At 36.5% G+C, this 24,296-nt stretch overlaps 1 protein-coding gene across 2 annotated transcripts in view; it reads right to left on the bottom strand.

The window, feature by feature from the left end:
- The window catches only part of LOC143402491 (interphotoreceptor matrix proteoglycan 1-like), a 140,057-nt gene that overhangs the window by 62,672 nt on the left and 53,089 nt on the right, over nucleotides 1-24,296 (bottom strand). For both annotated transcript variants that reach the window (XM_077109551.1, XM_077109552.1), the window contains 4 exons: nucleotides 20,861-20,881; nucleotides 13,140-13,387; nucleotides 11,224-11,297; nucleotides 10,132-10,210 (listed from right to left, as the gene is read on the bottom strand). In XM_077109551.1, coding sequence (XP_076965666.1) covers nucleotides 10,132-10,210; nucleotides 11,224-11,297; nucleotides 13,140-13,387; nucleotides 20,861-20,881 — 422 coding nt within the window. The remainder of the gene's footprint in view (nucleotides 1-10,131; nucleotides 10,211-11,223; nucleotides 11,298-13,139; nucleotides 13,388-20,860; nucleotides 20,882-24,296) is intronic.

Here is a 24,296-nt window from a genome sequence, read left to right as displayed (position 1 = left end):
TGCCTCCACTCTCATCTCTGCCTCAAAGGTTCACACTAAGTACAGGACAAAGTCTCCTACTGTCCTACTTTCACTTTCATGATGTGGCCAGACTAACTTTCTTAAAGCCCATTTTTATTAACCCCATTTAGTTTTTGAAAATCCAGAACAAAATCCTTTCTCTAACTTCTAAAAGTATGCCTGATACACTACTTCCCTGCTTATTTCTCGGCATTCTTCTCTGAACTGAACTGCACCCTTTGCATCTTTGCTCTTGAAACTCATGCAAGAAGGGTCATCTCCCTTCTCTTCAGCAAGGTCCTCGCATAGATCCTGGCCTACTTATAGCTCTGCAAGGACTGTCTGTGATGCCCCTGCTTCTCACTGACTTTCCTGTCCTCTAATATTACACAGTTACAGACATATGTTTAGCCCATACACAGTTCTTTGTTTTTGTACATAAAATCTTCCATTGTTCACTACTTCCTAGTGTGAGGTATTGAATAAAGGCAGTAGGTGGAAAGCACACCATGGTTCAGGGAGAACCTTGATTTTCTGTCCAGAGCCCTTCTTTGGCTTGTTGAACAACCATGTTGAAGTCCTGGCATAATTATAATTAAGAGTTCTCTAACATAAAGTTTTAATCGACTCTCAAATGTAGGCCTTGGAAACCTCATAGACAGATGACTGTGTATTGTTGTTGTATAGAAGGGTCTGCATCTTTGAAACCTGTCCTAATGGGATAGCATAGACTAGTTGGCTCAAGTAACAGAAATGCATTTATCACAACCTTGGAGGTCAGAAAGATCATGGCACTGGTGAATTCAGTGTCCAGAGAGGGGCATCCTTGCTGTTTTGCAGATGGACATTCTCAAAGAAAGAGAGGAAGAGATAGATATCATCTCTGTTCTGTTTCTTCTTATAAGGGCTCTGTTCTCATGACCCAATTACCTCCCAAAGACCCCACCCAAATAACATTACACTGAGGATATAAACTCAAAGTATGAGTTTTAGGGGGGATGCAAACTAAAATTTAGTCCATAGCAACAGCAGTTTATTTCCTCCAATATTTTTTACCATGCCATGTTTTTTAATTGTTTTTCCTTAAGTCTTACAGTAACCTTTTTTTTCCCCTGAAAACTTTCCTAATTTTCTACATGTAATAACTGAGTAAAATGTTTTTAAGTTAAGATTTCTGCAAAAATTGTCATAATGGCTTAATTTTGAAATGCATTTAAGAGTTTATACATTTTAGTTGTTGTGCTTGTCATTAGAGCTGTTTATCACAGAGGGATGATCTAGAGAATAGAGTTCAAGAGGTTTATTCTGATTGTTTTAGTGCTACTAAGTGTGAAAGGAAACAACTGAGCTAGCTTCCAGATAATCTGTGAGAGGGCTGCACAGTTTGGTGATGTGGCATATGCCTCTTGCCTAGCTGAGCCCAGAGCTGTCACATACTGGTTTCCTGGCACTGGTGAGGTGTGAGCATTCAGCTAGTGTTAGTAAGATACAAATACAATTCCTGTCATGTGATAGCGGTCACTCAAGAAATGAGAAGAGATGGATTGCAGATGCTAAACTAAAAGTAAAAAATATGACTGACACCCAAAACTAAAAGAAAAAAAAACTGAAGGAAAAAAACAAAATAAAAAACCACTGGATCATTGAACAGAGTCACTAAGTCATGATATACAGGAGGAGAAAGCAGCCCTACCAGATCTATAAATTTAGAGAAATCCTGGTAAGAGAGTCCAAAAGAAGTTTGTGAAGAGAAATTATGAATCTCCAGGAGTCTTTCTGTTTACCTTTTTATTATCCTGCACTTAGTTATCTGTTTTTTCTTTCAAATAGTGGCTGGATCAGTCAAAAATATTACTCTCATGAATAGTTATCAGTCTTTCTCTTTTATGTAAACCTGAACCAACAAAATTGCATGGAGTGATACTAGTGACCATGTCAAGGATCTCAAAGTACTGAGAAACATTAAAGCATCTCCTGCCTCGTGCTCACCAGTCACCTGACTATCAAGAGGAAACAGGAAAGAATGTGTGAAATCACCACCCAGCCCAATCCTGCTCACTGTCTGCTCTAAAGGCTGAGACACACTTTGCCATTTCTTACTAATGAGCCTGTAACATGTTGTGTGCTTCCCTCAGGCCAGCAGGTGTTGACGAATCCATTCAAGGCTTCAGAGTTCTCCATCTTGGTTTGATCTCATACATACCACTCAAATTAATCTACTTCACATTTCTAGCCTGGATTCCTGTTAAAAATCCTTTCATTGATCCCTTGTACCTGCCTACCTCTAGCCACTTCTCCACAGTGCAGTCAGAAGACTTAAACTCAAATTTGTTGTGTCATTCTTTTGATTAAAATTGTTTAATGATTCTTAACAAGGCTCATAAAGCTCTACATTTCCAGTTTCATCATTTTCTAATTCCTTCTAGTAGCCTGGTTTTCTCCATTTTCCTTCAGTATGTCATATCACTTCCAGCTGTCCTAAACACTGTCCACCATTCCTTAAATTTTTCTTTTACCTTCCTATCATTCAGATCTCAGCTTAAATGTTACTAAGGAATATATTTTATTATTTGTAAATTGTGTGCTATTTGCAAAATTTTATAGTAAATCTATAAGCATACATATTACACTCCCCCACCCCCTGGCTGTTAAGCATTTACCAGCACACCACCAGCCTACCATTATAAGCTCTAGTGGTTACAGGGATACTGGTGATATTGATTTCCTTCTTTTTTCTGCTTTACTTCTCCATTCCTTTACTGGTTTCTTGTGCTCTTCTCTGAGGTAAATTCTTTGTAATCGAATCCTTGTCACAGAGTCTTTGTTTTGGAAAACCCAAACTATGACAATCATGGAGAGCATTTTCTTTGTTCACCATGTTATCCTCTGTGTCTAATAAGTACAAGGTAAATATTTGTTGTATGAATAAATGAATGAGCATAGCATCCCAGAGAGATAGTACTAATTAAGGGAATTCACTAAAATCTTGGATCCTCTGTGGTCTACTGGAACATGAAGAATTCTTTTGTGTCTATGACCTACAGATTTCTGGAATTCATCTGTGATGGATAGATTCCTAATTTACATGGGACCCCTGGAAAATTATTGGGCACAAGTGCCATATGATGCAAAACCAGAGAATTGTCTTACGTGATATAAAGGAGGAGAAATAATTATCTTGAGGAAAGAAAAAAAGTAGAAATTTTGGCACCAAGGTGAGATGAAGCTGCCAAGAATTTCTGGAAACTGATTATTTATGTTGAGTGTGTTCACGTAAAGTAGTATCAGTATGGAAGGAAGAGAAAGGTGCAATTTCTATGCGCATCTGCCTCTAGCTGCTTCGGGAAATGTTGAAAGAAGTTCAACAAATGACTACTTTGCATAAAAATTGGGCCATATTTGGGAGGGAATTGGGAGCAGCCTGGGAAAAGGGTGATCATGAAGAGATATTTGGGGAAATCATTACTTGACAGAATGGTGTAGCAGAAATGACCAGCGGAATGTCTCCAGTGGCGGGTATAATTGACATGTTACGACAGAGATGTCTCTCTAATTTGAGGTTACTATTGAGTGATGCTGCATGGTGACTTCCTTTTTTGCTCATCACCTCAACTGCACTAAAATATAGTCTGCTCACAGAGATATCATATATGAATGGCGATGAGGGGTTATCATGGAAATCTAGGCCATTGGCCTCCAGAATACGGAGAGGGAGGAGAAAAAAAGAATAGATTCAGGCAGAGAAGCAGAATGATTATCAATTCAGTGGAGAGTAGAAGGCCAGAACAAGAATTTTCTTGGGAAATGCCAAAATATGGGGCAAGCTGGTCATTAAGTTTCCCAGCCTGATATCTTGAGGGACAGTACTAATTTACCCAATATCTAAGTTAAATTTAGAAGTACCAAATTTGAGAGCCAGAAGAACTTCAACTTACTCCCATCTTTCCCTGGGCATTGTGAAGACTGTTTTTGAGTCTTTGCTGGGTGGCTATTCTTTCCTTCTTTTAGGTGACATTTCCCTCACAGACCTCACAGAGCAGTGTTTTTGTGTTTTGGTGCTGGGGATTGAGCCCAGGTCTTTTAGCATGATAAGTATACACTCTACCACCAAGCTATACCCCTAGCCTCAGAAGAAAATTTATAGTGTACTCATGCTCAGAAAACCTTACTTTCTGACAGCAAAAAAGCAAAAATACTGACCACATGGCTGAAATTTCATTTTTTTAAATAAATATTTTAAAGTCTATTATTTTTTCTTTATAAAGTAGAATAATTTAAATAACTTCTTTGCCAGGTTTCCTGATTGAGAGTTAGGATATGTACATTTTTCTCCCTTTTTGGCGAGGAGAGTGGCTTATTGCAAATTCCTTTCACTTTTTGCCTACATTAATCAGCATGGTAGTTGTCATATCATTCCAGGTGGAGCTGACTAAAGTTCTTCAGCACCTTCATTTTGACCAAACTATTTACCATAAGGAACCTGGCCCCACATGTAAGAATGTCTGTGGAGTTCCCTGGGGACTCACCGGGGAGGGGACTTACCCTCCAGGAGTATACTGTCTGAGACTGATAGCACCGATAGACTGAGTAAGACAGCAGGGACAAAGAGTTATGAAACTATGATGATGTGCCAGACACAGAAGTTTTAAAAAAGGAATAAGAACATGTCCTTCCACTTCAGCAAAATTCAGCCTGGGAGAGATCCCAGACACACACACACAGCAATAATTTCAATATTATGTGTTCGATAGAGGTATGCAGTCTTTTTGCTATGAAACTAGGGAACAGATGGTATTTATGAATCCTTTTTAGGGAGCAGTTGCGGAAAACTTCCCCAAAGGTGGCAGGCTTTTTAAAGTATGATTGGAAGTCATCCTGGAAGAATGGAAGGGTATTATAGGCACCAGAAAAGCTAAACTGCATAAAGGTGAAAATACATGACAATGGATGACATATTTTGGCAACCATGAGTGGTATGATCAGAACTAATAGCAGAATGCTGTTTCTGGACCATTGATTTGGCTCTGAGCTTCTTAGAAGACAGATTAAAAAGGAAAATAGATTGTTTCCATCAGTTCTGACTTTTATGGAGGTATTATGATACACATTCATTTACTTACTTCCTTAGTTCACTCAACATATATTAATTTTCTGTCTAGTGCATGCTGGGAATCTGGATAGGCTATGAAAAGATAGTACTGAATAAACAGACCACAGTCCTTGACCTTATGGAACATTAACATTCAGGTTCTATACTGAGGTCATTCAACTTAGCTCCCATCTCACCGACTCATTTTGATGAAGTCAAAGGCTGAGAGAATAACAGGAGTTGAAAATGTGTACTGATTTTAACATATTACCCATATAGGAAATGAAAGACAAAAAATGTCCAAAAGGACAATACCACTGCCTAAAGTTTGCTTCTTTACTTAAATTATTGCACATTATTAAGAAACCTGAATATATTTTAAATGAAATGTCTTGTAAGTGAAAAATGTCTGTAATTTGGAAAAGAGAACACTAAAGACCTTCTGTTATTAGAACAGATGATCATTCTAATGAGCAAAACCAGGAATGCATTGCTGCCTACACACAGCTAAGCCAAACCAATCCACAAAATAATTTCTACCTGCATGATTGGATGATATTTTTGAATGAGCTGGATGCATGTTGTGCGGAGGACAGGATGTTGAATTTTTTCTATATGTTCATAACTCTGACTTTCATGAATTATAAGTAATCTTAACAGATAACTGGCTCTGCAAGAAAGAATGGCTTGGGGTCAACTTTCTTAACAAATATTAATACTAGAAGACCTCACAGTTAATACAACGCACCAATACATTTGGTGTTCTAGAGGCATATTTTGCAAGTAATTTTTTCTCAGAGAATTAATTACTAAATTAAACTGCTTAAGTTGAAAGATTTACAGGAGTGTTTTACCAAAATTCTAATGGCTTGGTGGGCATTTGTGACACTAACCTTTAGAAATTTTCCAGGGTAAAATTATCTTAGTAATATCATGGTGCAGAACTTTGGAGTTCTAATTCTCATTTTACCTATGCATGGGAGAGATCCAGAATTGCTTATGAGGGAAGAAAGCCTTGATTCTTTTTTAGGGTACTCTTTGTTTTGCTCTTCATAGAATAAAAGTGGGATTTAAAAAAAAATCAGGAAAATTTCCTGATTAGGTCTCCATTTTTCATTAGGATATGGCATTTTTTTTTGTTATCATGGTTTTTATTTTCATTGCCGATTTTTTCTTTTTTTTCTTTTTTAAAATTGGTTGTTCAAAACATTACAAAGCTCTTGACATATCATATTTCATACATTAGATTCAAGTGGGTTATGAACTCCCATTTTTACCCCAAATACAGATTGCAGAATCACATCGGTTACACATCCACATTTTTACATAATGCCATATTAGTAACTATTGTATTCTGCTACCTTTCCTATCCTCTACTATCCCCCCTCCCCTCCACTCCCATCTTCTCTCTCTACCCCATCTATTGTAATTCATTTCTCTCCTTGTTTTTTTTCCCATTCCCCTCACAAACCTCTTATATGTAATTTTGTATAACAATGAGGGTCTCCATTCCCAGCTGGGCTGATTATGAAAGCATATGGATCTCTCCTTAATTAGCAACATAGAATATTTGCACCCTAGGCCCACGTCAGCAAATAAAACTATTTTTGCTCAATAATAACCAAGAGCTCAGTTATGTGATATAATTTTTACTTACAGAGTATTGCCTAAAGGTTATGCAGCAATCCATTCCTTTAATTACTCTCAAATCAGTTCTATGTAGGTGGGCTGTCAGAACTCCACCTCTCTTAGATCTGCTGTAATGACGTGGGCTTTGGTATTTATTGCATATCTCCAGAGGGGGCCTCAAAGGAAATGCTTTACACTGATTTTACACAGTGGAGAGGCTGATGCAGACAGGATCTGGTTCAATCATAATCCAGACCATCTTCCTGCTACAGAACCCAAAGAGTAATTTTTCTTCTAAGTAATTTCCATGCTGTAAACATGCAGATCTAAATTACATGACTGATGGTGTTTTCCTTCTTGCACAGCCTGCTCAGAAGCTCAGAGCCAAATTCATGAACCACCTGAAGCTGTTATATAACTTTATGATATTCATTTTTATACAGTTTTCTCTACAGCATCATCTGATTTCTTGAAAAAAATTTATTGAGGTGAAACTCTCACAATATAAAATCAGTTGTTTTATTTTTATTTCTTCTTATTGCTATTATTATTATTATTATTTGTGGTGTTTTAGGTATCTGTAGGCTCTGGGGATTGAACCAAGAATCTTGCTTATGCAAAGCAAGTGCTCTACTACTGAGTTACACCCCCATCCCCAAAGTCAACCATTCAAAAGTAAATGATCCAGTGATATTTAGTATATTCACAATGCTATGCAACTAACCCCACATCAGCTTCCAAAATATTTCACTGTCACCAATAGACTCATCTTAGTTCTCTTCCATTATTCTTTTGATTCTTTAAAATGAATCGTATACTCCATGCATGTCTGCAAAGTGCCACAACTTTTTTTTTTTAAATGAAACAGGTTTTTAACATACACATAAAAATATCTAAAACAAGTCCAAGTGCAGGAGATGGAGAACAAGGAGTAGAGAGTGGAAGAAGAATGAAGTAATCGTTTTGTGTAAACCAAGTGAAGAAGGAATTTCAAGAAAGAAACAGTCAACAAGAGCCACATGACAGAAATGTCACATAAAGTGAAGATTGAAATGATGCTGTTAATTGATCAGTTAGGAAGTCATCTGCAACTTTTATGTAGTCGAGTGTCTATAACATGTAGGTTAGAGGCAAAACCTGATTGTGACTAGGAGGTGAGATAGTAGAGACTCAGAAACCTGGAACATTTCAAAAAAATGACAAAGGACTGAAATAAAGAAGAGGCTATAGCAAGTTTAAGTTTATTTCTTTAAATGTTGGGGCTGCTTAAGCCAAATATGGTAATAATAAGTGGAGAAAACTTGAATGATGGACTTGGTTCTGTGATCATCTGGGGGTAAGCTTGAGCAAGTGACTTTACATCTCTAGTCTTGGTTTTCTTATCTGTGACACAGTGGCTTAACCAAAGTACCTCTGGGATTCCTTCTAGCTTTAGTGTTCTGTGGTGCATTCATGGATAGAAGGAATGTGAAAATAAAGCAATAATAGCAAAGCAATTTTGAAAATACAGTAATTTTTTTTTCATAGATACACTCTAATTTTTACTGGTCTGCTTGAATTGCTGATTTTCTAATTGGATTTTATGATATTAAAATGAAAGAGAAGAATCTAGTGAGCATTTAATTTCAATCCTTTTGCCAAAAAGTGTGTTGTGTTGTGTCCAACTACCCCTCAAATGATTTGGAAGTCAACAGGATGGTTGATGTGGATTGTGGTTGATTATAAGTGGCTAAAAATTCCTTGGTACTTGTCCCATTGAAAGATAAGTTCCGTTTTGTTTTTTTAATCCTTGAATATAGAAGGGCTCTCTGCAGCTGCTTAGCCATCAAAATACGAGCAAATGATGCAATGCTATTTCTGGGCCCTTAAGAGAATGGGATGCTGACTATTTCAACCTGGCTGCTATGCTATGAGGAAGCCCAAGCAGCCCCATGGAGAAGCATTATAGAGAACAAATGAGGCTCTAGCCAATAGCTCTGGTTGAGAACTGACTTGCTAGCCAAGTGTGTGATCCATCTTGAAAATGGATCTTCAACACCAATTGAGATATTCTAGCTGGCACACATGGAGCAGAGAAGAGCTGCCCTCACTGATCCCTGCCAAAACTTCAGATTTAAAGGAAAAATAAGTGGCCATATTGAGTCATTCATTTTAGAAATAATGTAACACAGTAATACATAACTGTATTGTGTTATTTGTTATTGATCTAGTAAAACAAATCCAATTGTATAGATGATTCTTCTATCAGTACATATAAGCATTCCTGAAAAAACTATATTCTATAAAATTGCATATCAATTTCATACAACATTTATGAGGACAATAAGATTGATGTAAAATTTTGCAAAGAAAGCCCTAATGAAAACAGTAATGCTCCTGTTAAAAATACCAGTCACTGGCCGGGTGTGGTGGTGCATGCCTATAATCCCCAGAGATTTGGAAGGCTGCGACAGGAGGAACACAAATTCAAGGCTGGCCTCAACAACTTAGTGAGCTCTAAGCAACTTAGTGAGACCCTGTCTCAAAATAAAAATAAAAAGAGTTGAGGATGTGGCTCAGTGATAAAACACCCCTTGGTTAAATCACCAGTAACAACAACAAGAACAACAACAATAAAGACCAGACATAACCAATCTCTTCTGGTATTCACACTTAGAATCACAGTACATCCTTATCAGGTCTGTATCCTGGGACCTGTATTTCTTAAAAGAGATTTTCACCTGTAGTTTTACCAGAGACCACTATAAAATGGAAAGAATAAGGGTTCTTGGAGCACTAAATCATCTACTTATTAAACTGAAAAAGGTTCTTCTGCAGATATTTCAGTCCCTTTCTCCAAGGTCTTTACATATTGCTGAAGATTTCTTTTGAAGTAGGAAAGTTTGATCCTATTGCCTTTTGAAGTTCTTGGAAATTCAAAAGTGAATCTAGATGACTTGTGAGTATCAACTTTCTTATTTGTTGTTCAGCATAAATGGCCCATTTGTTTGTGGTATATAGAACAATATACTGAAAATAAGGGTCCAATCCTCTGTTGCCATAGCCTGAATCATGAACCTGGGACTTGTAACCTACCTTGTCCTGACTGACTCAATTTCAAAGCCAAAATAGATTGCTGTTCTGAGTGGGCAGCAATTGGTGATGCTTTGGTTTCAGCTTCCTTCACCAGATCTGTCAGGAAAGGGCTGTCAGTACTCACTGTGGGATGGGAACTAGGGCTGAGAGAGGACACTGGGTATCCTGCTCTTCAGAAGCCAGTTCATTGGACAGCTCTTCTGTTTGAAGTGCTGGTGAGAACAAATCTTCTCTTGGAGGGAAGATGACCTTGTCACTTGTTTTTGAGGTAGTGTTGCAGATGGATTCCTAACAAAGAATGTTGTCATCTATCATTGACTTTGTGCAAAGAAACTCACCAGGTTGGCCAGGTCCTTCTCTCTCCACTGTATCAACCCTGGGTTCAATAAGAGGAAGCTCTGGACTCAAAGTAACATCCTGAAGAATGGATTTAGAAAGAAAAGTTGAAACAGAACATGTATCATACATTAGAAGGGTTATAATCCATATTTTACATATTTTCATCTTAATGTAAGCAAATCATTTTGTAGTTAACATACATTTACTACAGGGGGTTCTGATTTAAAAATATATCTTGCAAGGGTAACATGCGCTAGTATAGTGATCTATTACATGATCTATTGCTTTTTGGCTAACTGGTTAGTCTGAAAAGGGCTCACTGTTAACAATTTGAATTGCATCTATTTTGTTCCAACTTTGGAATGCTTTCATTTTAAAAGGGAATATTGGGCTGGGGTTATGGTTCAGTTGGCAGAGCACTTGCCTGGCACATGTGAGGCACTGGATTCCATTCTCAGCATCACATAAAAATAAAATAAAAGGCATTGTGTCCATCTACTAGAAAAAGTATTTTTTTTTAAAAAGGGACTAGAGCATAGTCAACACTTTTATTTATGAACACTTTAGTGATAACTTCTGGCACAAAGTGAATTAATGTAGCTTTAAGTGCAAAATTACTACTTATTATTTTCATTTTCTAAGATATTAATTTGAATTCACCACTTCCCATAAATAAATACGTAAGTAAGACTTTAAGAATTAAAAGTAAATTTATAAGGTATGTTTACCTTTCTAGTTATTTCTGAAAATCAAAGTTAAATAATATATTCTGCTTTAATTATTCTTTTTGTTCATAAAAATGTGTTTGTTTTATCAAAGAGGGAGCACAACTTCACTGTAATTGAAATGAAGATCTAGCCAAATTCAAGGAAACTTTGAATTTTAGAATATTTGAAATGCAAGTTGAATTATATTTTATTAATACAGTTACTGGAAGTGGGTTAAACCAAGCACAGACTGTAAAAACAGAGTATTATAATTAACATTGCAATGGTAATTTTTCTCTATCCAGTTCATAAAACTGATTTTGTTTGATAGAAGGTTTTGAAGCTTTGTTTTCATTTGAACAAAAGGACAACAAATACACTCACCTTTATGATATCAGCAAAGGGTGTGGGCAACCCTGACTGGGTGTCAGGTTTGGAGACTGGTGATGGTAAAACTTCTGTGGGTGAAAAATCACAAGATTTGATTATTTATTTTTTTCTTTTATAATTGGAACAATAAACAAGATTGGAAATAGTTAATTTGCAATAGCCAATTCTTAATGAGCAGTGTAACATATCATTAAGAAATCAGCATTGCAGGGCTGGGGTTGTGGCTCAGCGGTAGAGTGTTCACCTGGCACATGTAAGGCCCTGGGTTTGATCCTCAGCACCACATAAAAATAAATAAATAAAGATATTGTGTCCAACAACAATTAAAAAAATAAATGTTAAAAAAAAGAAATCAGCATTGCATAATGACTGGTTCATTGAAGGACAGATACAAGGGTTGCATCTTGCATGCTTGTTTGATAAGAAGAGTGTAATGATGGAGAGAAGCTAGTCAGTGGATACAGATGGGCCAGATAGCAGGAATAAATTCTAGGGTTCTATTGCTCAGTGGGATGACTTAGTTAAATGTATTTTACATTCCAAAATTTGCTAGAAGAGAGGTTTTTGAATCCTCTCATCACAAAGAAATGATAAATGTATGAAGTGATGGATAGGCTAATTATCACAATTTGATCATTACATAATGAATATTTGAATGATTACATTGTATCCCATGAATATATATAATTATTGTGTCAATTAAAAATAATGACATTTTTAAAGGAAGAGTTCTTAGGGTAGATTTTTAGGATGTTCAGTTCTATTCTACAGATTCTGGACAAGCATTGAGACTGATTGAGTAGGCCAGTGGGGATGAAAATATGACTGAACTGACAAAGAAATAAATGGCTGGCATAAATACTGGAGTCACAGACAATTTGTGGAGTCCTATTTCCTCCCTTAAACCTGATTCTCAGAATATCCCAGGAGGCTCAACTATGAGACAAACCCAGATTATCAGTTGGTTTTTGAGAAGAGACTAAGGTTGACCTTCTTGTGCCTTGGAGGTACAAGATATATCTGTCACAGTAAGGATCTGACTTTGTTTCCTGCTAGGACACTGCATCAGGTCTCAGGGATCTTTGAGAAGGTTTTCAGTGTTAATAGTTTGCTTATCTGAACCAGAAAAAAAAGAACTGGAAAAGAATGACAGTACTGTTCCATGTGATACTAAAATGACCTCCCTTTCTATCTATTATACTGTCTTCTGAACCAGCTGGGCAGTTCCAAGCTCCTGGGTCTCTCCAGGCACCCTCTGAAGAGCTTGAGTGTGTCTGATTATCTTGTTGACCTGTTTAGATCCATTTACCAGTCCTATCCCTTTAACTTTCTGTCTTTGGAGATTGACTTATGTAGACTGCATCAATGGTTCCTTGCCTTCTGTCTTTGAGATGGCTTAGATCATTAGGGAGGTAGGAATGAGACCTTGCTGCTTTTACATGTAGGAAACTGCCCTGTCCCTTTGACTAGAGGCAAACTCTTGTGAATAGTTCCTTTATCAAATTCTCATCAAATGATTCTAATTTGAATGTGCCATCTGTTTCCTGCTAGGACCAAACAATTTACTAGATGAGGGAATCAATTTAAATTATGCAAGGTGAATAAAATTATTCATGGGTTCTTTTGTCTGTCTTGGTTCCACTGGATGACAATAGTGAACCTGCGTTGAATTGAAAAACATGGATTTTCCTAGAGCTATTCTTGGTACAGAGTGGACACCAAAGGCTCATCAAATAAGACACAGAAGGAAGTGAAAATAGATAGAAATGATACCACACATGATGTGCCTGCCTCAGTAATCATTGACTTTATAAGGCCTACATTAAAATGAGTTTCCATGAGACACTCACACTTCCTAGCCTATCTGTCAGAATGAGGATAAATTTAGAACCATGAAATCATCAACTGACCATCAGTGAACTGAATTGTTCCCACATCCAAGGATTGGTCTTCCTCTAGTACTCTGCTGATCAGATTTTTGAGGTCTGTGATTGTGAGATAGATTTCTGATTGCTTGTTCTCCTCCATGGTTCCTTGGTGGAGTCCTTCAGTATCAATTTTGTTGGAATCAAATGATAGGAGGTCACCAGTGGGTCTTTTTGCTTCTGCAGCATCTTTATTAAAGATGGCCATAAGTTGCATCTCTACGGAACTTGAACTGTGAACAGCAGAGGACACATTCCACTCAAAGTCATTGTTACATGCCTTCTAAAGACAGTCACTATGTTGCTACAAATCTTCAGGACAGCTTCAACCTCCTTTCCTATAGGATCTTAAGGAACATTCCACATAAAACATTTCAGTATTTACCAGACATTTGACATGTAGAAAAAGAATTGACATATTTTAGTTCTGAAATAGAATGTCAGAATGGGGGTTAAGTCAAGCTTGAAGAAGTCAATCTGAATCCATGGATTTCTTTCTTTTTTTTTTTTTAAACTTTAGGTATTTTTGAAAAAGAGTTAATTATCCAATGTTAATTGACAGTGTTTTTGGTGGTCTTAAAAGTCATGCTGTGCTAATTAGGAAGAGGATGAAATATCTATTCTTTTAATCCTCTTTACAAAGGTTTATGAAATAGAAATATAGCACAAAATAGTGGGACATTAGGCAATGCATATTCTAATCAAGTCAAAACTTCAGTTTTTAACACCATTTCTCTTCTACATTTTTCATGAAGCATTTTTTTTAATAAAGAATACCCTAAATTAAATACCACAGGAAGAAATAAAATAACAGAATATGTAAGAAAATATGGAGTTAAGTAGTACATTTTATACAATTAACTGTATTTATTATCATTTTTTATTATTCAATGCATTTTGCACATAAAAATGAAACAAGATTCTCTATAGCTCTGTCCTCAAAAATCAGGTTTTACTTTATGGTTTATGTCATAAATCAACACAGAGGGATGCAGGAGTGGTTTAAAGGCCACGGGAACTGATAATGTGTATTCTTGGCAGTTTTTCAGACCACACGATCAGTCAGAGTCTACAGTTCATTATTTCACTAATCAATTAGAGGAGACAGAGCTTCTTATTACTGAACTCTCCAAGGTATAGTGGGTCCTTTTCCCAATTCAAACTGACCTTGGAATAAAGGAGCAAATTAGTTTTTATACTTTATTCCAGAGTTAGGTTGGTTGCCTGTAATGTATGCACAGACAACTTCCCATTACAAAGAACCTTTAAGAAATAGTTAACTTTAAGAAATAGTTAAATCATGCTTGCACCATAGATATGCATTTAATTTTAGAATTATAAAATTAGAAAAATATGATTCTATAAAACTCAAGGTCTAATTAGACCTTGAGTTTTATAGAATCCTTTTTGGCTGATCAGGTCAGTTTTTCACTGCTTGTCTCTCATTGTGATTTTTGACTGGAGAGGTTTTTTTTTTTTTTTACTTCCATTTAAATAAGAAACCATTAAAAACTCATTGGAACCCTGGGGTCGTGGTGGGGCTGCAGAGGGTTTGTGGGACCCACTTTGAAATTGGATGCAGCATGGTATGTGAGTTCATTGGGACAGGCTGTTTCCAAGCCCTTTGTCTGATTCCTGGAAGGTCTTCCACCGCTAAACTGTTGTTTGGCCCTGTGTGTGAGAGCAGAGGTTCTTAATAAAGGTGCTAAGAAAGAATGTAACACAGGAAAATAATTTAATATTTTCACTGTGACAGGGCTTCGCTAAGTTGCTGAGGCTGTTCTTGAATTTGTGATCCTCCTGCCTCAGTCCCCTGAGTTTCTGGGATAACAGTGAAGCTATCTGGATCTGAAAAAAAAAATTTAAGAGAAGATTTTCAAGCAACAAATTTTCTTAAATATAAACCTGTTTGGGACCTGTGACCCACCGGCAGAACAGGCCCAGCGGCCTGTGGAGGGACAGAGCTGCACCCCCCCGGTGCCTGCAAGGTAGGCGGAACTGTGACCACCAACAGAACAGGTCCAGCGGCCTGCGGAGGGGCAGAGCCACCAACTGCCCCTGCAAGGTAGGCGGACCTGCGACCCACTGGCAGAACAGGCCCAGCGGCCTGCCAATGTGGTAGGCACATTGCCCCAATTGGAGGAGGAGCAGGGCTGCTGCCCGCGCCTGCGAGGGAGACTTTGCAACTATACAAGAGCAATATAAATATATAGGGGGAAAAATCAATAACACAACAGTTTCACCAAGCAGAAAGAAACGCGATCAGTATGAAAAGACAAGGAAAGAAAGGACCACAAGCAATGCAGGTCAACTCAACTTTAGAAGAGGTAATATCTGCAGCAGATGGAATGTCAGATAAAGAATTCAGGATATACATGCTTCAGATGATCTGGAGTCTCAAGGAAGACATTAGACAGCAAAATCAGACAATGAAAGATCACTTCAAAAATGAATTACATAAACAAATCCAAGAAGCAAAAGATCAATTATACAGGGAGATAGAGGTTATAAAAACCAAACAAACAGAAATCCTAGAAATGCTGGAAGCAATAAACCAACTTAAAAACTCAATCGAGAATACTACCAGCAGAGTAGAACACTTAGAAGATAGAACATCAGACAATGAAGACAAAGTATTTCAACTTGAAAAGAACATAGACAGCTCAGCGAGACTGTTAAGAAACCATGAGCAGAACATCCAAGAAATATGGGATAACATAAAGAGACCAAACTTAAGAGTCATGGGGATACAGGAAGGTATAGAGGTCCAAACCAAAGGAATGAGCAATCTGTTCAACGAAATAATACGAGAAAACTTCCCAGACTTGAAGAATGAGACAGAATCCCAAATCCTAGAAGCCTACAGGACGCCGAATGTGCAAAATCATAAGAGAGCCACACCTAGACACATTATAATGAAGATGCCCACATACAGAATAAGGAGAGAATTTTAAAAGCTACAAGAGAAAGGAAGCAGATCACATTTAGGGGTAAACCAATCAGGATAACAGCTGATCTTTCAACACAGACTCTGAAAGCTAGAAGATCCTGGAATAACATATTTCAAACACTGAAAGAAAATGTGTTCCAACCAAGAATTGTGTATCCAGCGAAATTAAGCCTCAGGATGGAAGATGAAATTAAAACCTTCCATAATAAACAAAAGTTAAAAGAATTTGCAACTAGAAAACCATCTCTCAAAAAAATCCTCAGCAAAACATTACAGGAAGAGGAAATGGAAAATAACAATGAAAACCAACAGTGGGAGGTAGTGTAGTAAAGGGGGGGAAAATAATCAAAGAGGAAAACAAACCATGTTTAGTAACATAAATAAACAAATATGACTGGAAGAACAACCCATATCTCAATAATAACCCTAAATGTTAATGGCTTAAACTCACCAATTAAGAGACACAGGCTAGTAGAATGGATCACAAAACAAGACCCAACAATATGCTGCCTACAGGAGACGCATTTGATAGGAAAAGACATACATAGACTGAAGGTTAAAGGTTGGGAAAAATCATATCACTCATATGGACATCGGAAACAAGCAGGAGTGTCCATACTCATATCAAATAAAATAGACTTCAAGCCAAAGTTAATCAAAAAGGATAAAGAGGGACACTACATACTGCTCAAGGGAACCATACACCAACAAGACATAACAATCATAAATATATATGCCCCAAACAATGGTGCAGCTATGTTCATCAAACAAACTCTTCTCAAGTTCAAGAGTCTAATAGACCACCATACAATAATCATGGGAGACTTCAACACACCTCTCTCACCACTGGACAGATCTTCCAAACAAAAGTTGAATAAGGAAACTATAGAACTCAATAACATAATTAATAACCTAGACTTAATTGACATATATAGAATATACCACCCAACATCAAGCAGTTACACTTTTTTCTCAGCAGCACATGGATCCTTCTCAAAAATAGATCATACATTGTGTCACAGGGCAACTCTTAGACAATATAAAGGAGTAGAGATAATACCATGCATCTTATCTGATCATAATGGAATGAAACTGAAAATCAACGATAAAAGAAGGAAGGAAAAATCATGCATCACTTGGAGAATGAACAATAGGTTACTGAATGATCAATGGATTATAGAAGACATCAAGGAGGAAATTAAAAAATTCTTAGAGATAAATGAAAACACAGACACAACATATCGGAATCTATGGGACACATTGAAAGCAGTTCTAAGAGGAAAATTCATTGCTTGGAGTTCATTCCTTAAAAAAAGAAAAAACCAACAAATAAATGATCTCATACTTCATCTCAAAATCCTAGAAAAAGAACAGCAAAAGAAGTAGAAGGCAAGAAATAATTAAAATCAGAGCTGAAATTAATGAAATAGAAACAAAAGAAATAATTGAAAAAATTGACAAAACTAAAAGTTGGTTCTTTGAAAAAATAAATAAAATTGACAGACCCTTAGCAATGCTAACAAAGAGAAGAGAGAGAACTCAAATTACTAGCATACGGGATGAAAAAGGCAATTTCACAACAGACACTTCAGAAATACAAAAGATAATCAGAAATTATTTTGAATCCTTATACTCCAATAAAATAGAAGATAGTGAAGGCATCGATAAATTTCTTGAGTCATATGATCTGCCCAGATTGAGTCAGGAGGATATTGACAACCTAAACAGACCAATATCAATTGAGGAAATAGAAGAAACCATCAAAAGACTACCAACTAAGAAAAGCCCCAGACTGGATGGGTATACAGCAGAGTTTTACAAAACCTTTAAAGAGGAAGGAATACCAATACTTTTCAAGCTATTTCAGGAAATAGAAAAAGAGGGAGAACTTCCAAATTCATTCTACGAGGCCAACATCACCCTGATTCCTAAACCAGACAAAGACACTTCAAAGAAAGAAAACTACAGACCAATCTCTCTAATGAACCTAGATGCAAAAATCCTCAATAAAATTCTGGCGAATCGGATACAAAAACATATCAAAAAAATTGTGCACCATGATCAAGTAGGATTCATCCCTAGGATGCAAGTTTGGTTCAATATACGGAAATCAATAAATGTTATTCACCACATCAATAGGCTTAAAAATAAGAACCATATGATCATCTCGATAGATGCGGAAAAAGCATTCGACAAAGTACAGCATCCCTTTATGTTCAAAACTGTAGAAAAACTAGGGATAACAGGAACATACCTCAATATTGTAAAAGCAATCTATGCTAAGCCTCAGGCTAGCATCATTCTGAATGGAGAAAAATTGAAGGCATTCCCTCTAAAATCTGGAACAAGACAGGGATGCCCTCTCTCACCACTTCTGTTCAACATAGTTCTCAAAACACTGGCCAGAGCAATTAGACAGACGAAAGAAATTAAAGGCATAAAAATAGGAAAAGAAGAACTTAAATTATCACTATGTGCAGATGACATGATTCTATACCTAGCAGACCCAAAAGGGTCTACAAAGAAATTATTAGAGCTAATAAATGAATTCAGCAAAGTGGCAGGATATAAAGTCAACACACATAAATCAAAGGCATTCCTGTATATCAGCGACAAATCCTCTGAAATGGAAATGAGGACAACTACTCCATTCACAATATCCTCAAAAAAAAAAAATACTTGGGAATCAACCTAAGAGGTGAAAGACTTATACAATGAAAACTACAGAACCCTAAAAAGAGAAGTATAAGAAGATCTTAGAAGATGGAAAAATATACCCTGTTTATGGATAGGCAGAACTAACATCATCAAAATGGCGATATTACCAAAAGTTCTCTATAGCTTTAATGCATTGCAATGCCAATCAAAATCCCAACAGCATTACTTGTAGAAATAGATAAAGAAATTATGAGATTCATATGGAAAAATAAAAGACCCAGTATAGCAAAGACAACTCTAAGCAGGAAGTGTGAATCAGTTGGTATAGTGATACCAGACCTCAAACTATACTACAGAGCAATAGTAACAAAAACAGCATGGTACTGGTACCAAAACAGGCAGGTGGACCAATGGTACAGAATAGAGGACACAGAAACCAATCCAGAAAATTACAACTATCTTATATTTGATAAAGGGGCTAAAAGCATGCAATGGAGGAAGGATAGCATCTTCAACAAATGGTGCTGGGAAACCTGGAAATCCATATGCAACAAAATGAAACTGAATCCCTTTCTCTCGCCATGCACAAAATTTAACTCAAAATGGATCAAGGAGCTTGATATCAAATCAGAGACATGGCGTCTGATACAAGAAAAAGTTGGCTACGATCTACATACTGTGGGGTCGGGCTCCAAATTCCTCAATAGGACACCCATAGCACAATAGTTAATAACTAGAATCAACAAATGGGACTTACTCAAATTAAAAAGTTTTTTCTCAGCAAAAGAAACAATAAGAGAGGTAAATAGGGGGCCTACATCCTGGGAACACATCTTTACTCCTCACACTTCAGACAGAGCCCTAATATCCAGAGTATACAAAGAACTCAAAAAGTTAAACAATAAGAAAACGAATAACCCAATCAACAAATGGGCCAAGGACCTGAACAGACACTTCTCAGAGGAGGACATACAGTCAATCAACAAGTACATGAAAAAATGCTCACCATCTCTAGTAGTCAGAGAAATGCAAATCAAAACCACCCTAAGATACCATCTCACTTCAGTAAGATTGGCAGCCATTATGAAGTCAAACAACAACAAGTGCTGGCGAGGATGTGGGGAAAAGGGTACACTTGTACAGTGTTGGTGGGACTGCAAATTGGTGCAGCCAATTTGGAAAGCAGTATGGAGATTTCTTGGAAAGCGGGAATGGAACCACCATTTGACCCAGCTATTCCCCTTCTCGGTCTATTCCCTAAAGACTTAAAAAGAGACTGCTACAGGGACACTGCTACATCGATGTTCATAGCAGCACAATTCACAATAGCAAGACTGTGGAACCAACCTAGATGCCCTTCAATAGATGAATGGATAAAAAAAAAATGTTGCATTTATACACAATGGAGTATTAGCCTGCATTAAAAAATGACAAAATCATAGAATGTGCAGGGAAATGGATGGCATTAGAACAGATTATGCTAAGTGAAGCTAGCCAATCCTTAAAAAACAAATGCCGAATGTTTTCTTTGATATAAGGAGAGTAAGAACAGAGTTGGGAGGAAGAGCATGAGAAGAAGATTAACATTAAACAGGGGTGAGAGGTGGGAGGGAAAAGGAAAGAGAAGGGAAATTGCATGGAAATGGAAGGAGACCCTCATGGTTATACAAAATTACATACAAGAGGAAGTGAGGGGAAAGGGGAAAAAAAAACAAGGGGGAGAAATGAATTACAGTAGTTGGGATAGAGAGAGAAGATGGGAGGGGAGGGGATGAGGGATAGTAGAGGATAGGAAAGGCAGCAGAATACAACAGACACCAGAATGGCAATATGTAAATCAATGGTTGTGCAACTGATGTGATTCTGCAATCTGTATATGGGGTAAAAATGGGAGTTCATATCCCACTTGAATCAAAGTGTGAAATATGATATGTCAAGAACTATGTAATGTTTTGAACAACCTACAATAAAAATTAAAGAAAAAGAAACTCATTGGCATATCTTAGATATTATATGTAAGAATTATTAGTACATAGTCAACATACAAATTGTGGAGGAAACCATGCTATATTTTAAAAGTTAAAAAAACCCAAATTACCCATTTGTTTCTTTCTTTGGTCTTCATTTCATCATGTACAATGGAAACATGCAAGAGAGAGAAAGTTTTAAGATATTTATTGAGTCATTCAATGAATTATTTCATATATAAAATTATTTTTGCATAGTTTCTTATGTTTGTCCAAAGCTTAGAAGGACACATATAAACAGTACACGTGGAAAAATGAGAATTCATACCCTATTTGAATCAAATGAATGATATGTCAAAATCATTGTATTGTCTTGAGCAATTAATAAAAAAAAATAATAAAAGAATTTGGAAGGAAATATTGACAGCTATATGAATCTCAGATGTAAACATCATTACATGATATTTCTATTAGAATTTGAATTTTTGCTCAAAATGTTGTATGTTTTTATGGTCTTCCTCCTAAACTCTTTTATTTCCTCATATTGTTCCTTAAATAGGCTGCATGTATATCCTATGCATTTTGAGTGGTGCTATTGCCAGCCAGGAAGTTCTTAAAAAGTATTTTATTCATGGGTTTCTCACCTCCTAAATAGCATTAGGTGTTTACTTTATGCCTAAAGATAATTTACCTGATGTTCAACCCTAGATCTAATGTTTTATTGGCTATATTTTGAGTTGCTTTGATCCATAAAATTTGAGGGATTGGTCCAATTCACCATGGGACAGCTTGCAAAGAAATTCAGTACCTGTTTACTGAGTGGGTGCTATGTACCAAGCAGTTCATATGTGTTCTCATTTAATTTTTTTTTTTCAACAGCACAGTTTTCACATGATATGGGAACATGATGTGAGAGGGAGAGTATCATTTGGAATGTGTAGAGGTAGGATTCAAACTCTGGCCCATCTGCCCTTGCCTGGGCTCATTTTGCCATACCACCACCACCTGCTGATCGCCTGAAAAAAGGCACTTTGGCTGCCAAAACTGAGAGATATATCTTAGACTCCTCTGGGTTTGTATAAATTCACTTTAGAAGCTATATTCAGTTTTCAAAATTTTAAATAGTTGCTCACAAAGACACTACCCATGAGATGGCATTAGTGTCACTGGTGTTCCTACCTGAACAATGAATTCATCTAGCTTTCTTCCTCTGATGTAATATGACTCCAGTGGACATGTTATAGGTATGCTCCCACTTGTCCTCTGTGGTTTCAGAAAGAATCTATGACTACTTAACTAACCTATTCTGTGGGGAGAGATTTCCTTCTTTACCAGGTAGATATTCATACAGGACCAACAATAATTTGTGATCCATGAAGCTCAGGAGAGAGGCCAGGCTTCTTGGGCCAAGACTCTAGCCCTGCTAATTAAAAAAAATTGCTTTATTCACCTATCATTGCATAAACAAACCATACATATTTAAGGCATATGATTTGATATATTTGACACTATCTACCTGTAAACCATTACCACAATTAAGACAGGGAGCATATTCTTCACCCCAATGCTTTATCATGCCCCTTGGTAATCCTTTTTCATCTCTCTCCACTATCTCTAAGCAACTTCTGATTTGTTTTATATCATTATAGATCAGTATGCAGTTTTTAGAATTTAATATAAATGTGATTATAATGTATTTTTGTTTGTTTTCTTTCATTTAACATCATTATTTTGAGACAGACCCATGTTATTGTATCTTCCAATAGTTCATTTCTTTGTTGAAAAGGAGTCTGTCATAAGAATATGCTGCTACTGTTGGTCAACTGCTCTGTTGATGAATATTTTGGTTGTTTCCAGTTCTTGGTTATTACAAGTAAAGCTGCTATGAACATTTGTGTACCTGTTTTTGAAAGAGTGTACACTCCAACTATATTGAGTGATTGTGAATAGTTTACTACATTTGCTATACGGGATAAGGCAATATTTTACCTTTACTGTTAAATTTTAACAGTAAAAATAATTTACAGTAAAGATAAATATAGTTTTACACATAAATACTATTGTTAAAGTATTTAAACAGTGAAAATAATAATAGATGTCTTAATTTTCCAGTTGTGTTAAGAGAATAAAATGAGGTCTCTGATACAATAGTACTTCTGAGAGTATAAATCAGCTTTTATACAAATGAGTTAAAGTAAAGACAGTATAAGACTCTGAGTTTTGAGTCTTCTATGGAGATCTATCCCTATGAGGAAACAATTTCCTTCATATTAAATTTTTTTGCAATATAATGAGCATTCTTATTGATGACCAAAAGTTTGTCTTGCTCACAAACATATCATTTATTCTATTCAGGAGCCAAAATATTTTTCTGGTGGATTGAAGTCTTATGACATAGTTAACATCATTGGGAAAATGTGATCAAACTTACTTATAAGCATCTTTGGCAAGAATAAATCCTGACAGAGATAAACACTTGGAAAAGACTCTGCTTCCAGAGATATATGTTTAAAAGTTTTACTTTGAAAAATTTCATCACCTAACATTTTTGTTTCTTGATGCAATAGGCTTATTTTAGATTAGTTTTTTCATTTGCTAAAGGGAAGGAACAATCAACATTTAATCATTCATCAGGAGAACCATTTCCATCATTTCCTTTGGCTTTAGATTTAAAAATTTATTCTTTAACTGTAGTAGTTTATTCAGAAGGCCTTACCAACTATGCAAAATATTCTCCTATCACTTTTTATTTTTCTCTAATCCATCTGATTTCACTTGGAATGCTGCAGAGCAGCATCTTGAAATATAGAGAAACGAGTTTGTTTTGGTAAATGTCAAGAGTTTCATCTTTTATAGCTTTCGTTTTTCAACATTTTCTTTCTTCGGAGTTATACAAATCAGGCGGCCCAACAACTGTGCAAGAAATCACCTGTAAGTGCTCCTAGAAGCTCTTTCTCATAGATAGGGAAGCTCCTGGAGGAACTTCCAGTGTGGCTGCTTTCTCCCTTCTGCTCAAGGAACTGCATTCTGCTCATACCAGGGCAAGTATTTGCCCCGTCTGCACATTGTTAAACAAACAAACAGAAACAAAATCAAACCATCTTATGACCCTACCTGTAGAATAAAGAGAACTTCTTGCCTAAACCCACACACCTGCATTGGAGTGTCAGGATGGGGCTACTGGCCTGTTCCTGCCAAGGTGTTGGGAGCATGATCCTGCTTTATTGTGGCATTACATTATGATTTTGTTTCTCATATTTAAAATTTTAATTTAATAATCTTTGAGTGGTAATACAGTACTATGGTTCAGATATTAAAATAATATAAAAGTTATACTTTTAGAAGTCTTGTTTGTACCCTTGACCCTGTCCACCCCATTCCTTCCACCCCTCTGCATCCACTTTTCATTGGATTTGCCTCTCTCTCCTGAGTAACACGGTTTGTTAAACCCAAGATAATATGTAACCTTTGATAGGAAACCATGCAATTTGACACGAAGGCAAATTAATTGCTCCTTTTTTTTGGATTTGTCTCTCCTGAGGTATTTTCTCAAGAGGTTCATTAATA

Source organism: Callospermophilus lateralis, chromosome 6, assembly GCF_048772815.1.
Source record: "Callospermophilus lateralis isolate mCalLat2 chromosome 6, mCalLat2.hap1, whole genome shotgun sequence".
Taxonomy (NCBI): domain Eukaryota; kingdom Metazoa; phylum Chordata; class Mammalia; order Rodentia; family Sciuridae; genus Callospermophilus; species Callospermophilus lateralis.
Note: the sequence above shows the minus strand (reverse complement) of the source record. Positions and strands in the feature narration are given on the sequence as shown.